At 36.8% G+C, this 1,953-nt stretch overlaps 1 protein-coding gene across 4 annotated transcripts in view; it reads left to right on the top strand.

Annotated features, from left to right (window-relative positions):
• LOC105131695 (serine hydroxymethyltransferase 1, mitochondrial) overlaps positions 1-1,953 on the top strand; it is a 6,118-nt gene extending 4,165 nt beyond the window's left edge. The window contains exons 11-16 of one of the 4 annotated variants that reach the window (XM_011034788.1): positions 166-231; positions 384-461; positions 653-764; positions 846-956; positions 1,074-1,242; positions 1,770-1,953. In XM_011034788.1, coding sequence (XP_011033090.1) covers positions 166-231; positions 384-461; positions 653-764; positions 846-956; positions 1,074-1,219 — 513 coding nt within the window. In that variant the 3' untranslated portion in view covers positions 1,220-1,242; positions 1,770-1,953. Of the gene's footprint in view, positions 1-165; positions 232-383; positions 462-652; positions 765-845; positions 957-1,073; positions 1,514-1,573 lie in introns of those variants that run through there. The other 3 variants (XM_011034786.1, XM_011034787.1, XM_011034785.1) reach the window with 3 other exon arrangements.

Raw genomic sequence — 1,953 nt, 5'->3', positions numbered from 1 at the left:
AAAAGGAAAAAAAAAAAAAGAAGCCAAGTCTATGGTTACTGCAGTCATGCATTCCCTTTTCTACTCCTCTTATGCTAAAATAACAAGATTGTAGCGGGGAGTTTATTCATACTTTTCATTCACATTTAAAAACTATTTATATATGTCCCTACACTATACATGCAGGCTACAACTCTGGAGTACAAAGCGTATCAAGAGCAGGTTCTTAGTAATTGTTCAAAATTTGCTCAGGTATCAGATTATGAGATATAACAACAAAGAAAAGGCATATCAAAACTTTCTCACTCACCCAAATGACAGTTTTGAATGATTAAACTTCTTCTCGTCAGACTGTAGATCAAATAGTTTTACTTTAATTGCTTGGAATGTTATTGATATTGCAGAGTCTAGTTGAGAAAGGCTATGAACTTGTTTCTGGTGGAACTGAGAACCATTTAGTTTTGGTGAACCTGAAGACCAAGGTAAGAGGATGTTCAATTTGAAAGAATTTCCCTTGTGCGTTATCCCAAATAGTAAAAAGTGCATTAAGACGATACTAACTGAGCCAATAGGACTTTGGTTGTGAAGTTATTAGTTTCAAACGTGGAAGAAAAAAATTCAGCGTTTTCTTTACACTTTTTTTTTTTTTTTACAAATATTTGTTTTCATGCAGGGTATTGATGGCTCCAGAGTTGAAAAGGTGCTCGAATCTGTTCACATTGCTGCAAACAAAAACACTGTTCCTGGTGATGTGTCTGCCATGGTTCCTGGTGGCATCAGGATGGGTGAGGGCCTTTACTTAACACGACAATGCTCTTTGATTTTATTTACAGCCAATTTTCTTGATAAATGCAATTGCACGTCAGGAACACCGGCTCTTACTTCTAGGGGGTTCGTGGAAGAGGATTTTGCTAAGGTGGCAGATTTCTTTGATGCTTCGGTGAAGTTGGCAGTGAAGATGAAGGCTGAAACCAAAGGTTTGTAGATCTTCAGTATCTTTCCTTGTTCTCTCAGAGCTTCTTTATATCTAGCTACATCATGGTTGGTTTTGTCAAGGCTCTTTAGTCCACTGATTCACATTGCTTGCAAACCAGGGACAAAGTTGAAGGATTTCTTGGTTACAATGCAGTCTGCTCACTTTCAATCTGAGATTTCAAAACTCCGTCATGAAGTGGAAGAATATGCTAAGCAATTCCCAACAATTGGATTTAACAAAGAAACCATGAAGTACAAGAATTGAGCAACTGATTCTCTCTACATAAGGTATACGATAGCCCTTAGTGTTGCTGGAGTTCTGCTGTGGATGAGGCTAAAATTATGGAGGGTCAAAGACTGCTTTAATTTCTGTCTTTTTGGCGAGATAATGTTCAAAGGTTGAATTTTATCTTTGATGTGAAGGGAGTCACCTTGACAAATACATAACATTCAGCACATGTGCTGATTGCTTGTCCCCGAAACTCTGCATCTTCTCATTTAGGACACTGCTTTCCTGATATACATTTTAAATTTGTTCATAAAAATGTTTTTACCTGTAGATGTGTAGTAGAACTATAGAAATCAATGCATCTTTAAGGTTTTTATTTGAACATTTCAGGTATCAAGGTGCCATAAATAATTAAACATACTGCCAAGACGAATTGCTTATCCCCTCAACTGAAGGATACACCTGCAATTGTGCTGAATCTTTTGTTACTGCCTAGTATTTGGTTAAATGTGCACGTAGAAATCATATTATTTATTATCTTATCCATGTCTTGTAATTACCCGTGTGCTTCTTTGATTTTATGGAGCAGGTAAGCAGATTCCAGATGAGTTTTTCCACTTGTTGGAGGTGGATGGATGATAGATGGCATTAACTGATGTCTTATGCCTATTAATCCAGCAAACCTTGATCTGTGTCTTCATTAGATGTATATATGTACACACAGCTGCAATGCTAAGGAAAGCAATAAAGAAATTCCGTCTTCATATATT

The sequence above is a fragment of the Populus euphratica genome, unplaced genomic scaffold, assembly GCF_000495115.2.
Source record: "Populus euphratica unplaced genomic scaffold, PopEup_1.0 scaffold24.1, whole genome shotgun sequence".
Taxonomy (NCBI): Eukaryota; Viridiplantae; Streptophyta; class Magnoliopsida; order Malpighiales; family Salicaceae; genus Populus; species Populus euphratica.
The sequence above is the reverse complement of the archived record's forward strand: the minus strand, read 5'-3'. Positions and strand labels throughout refer to the sequence as shown.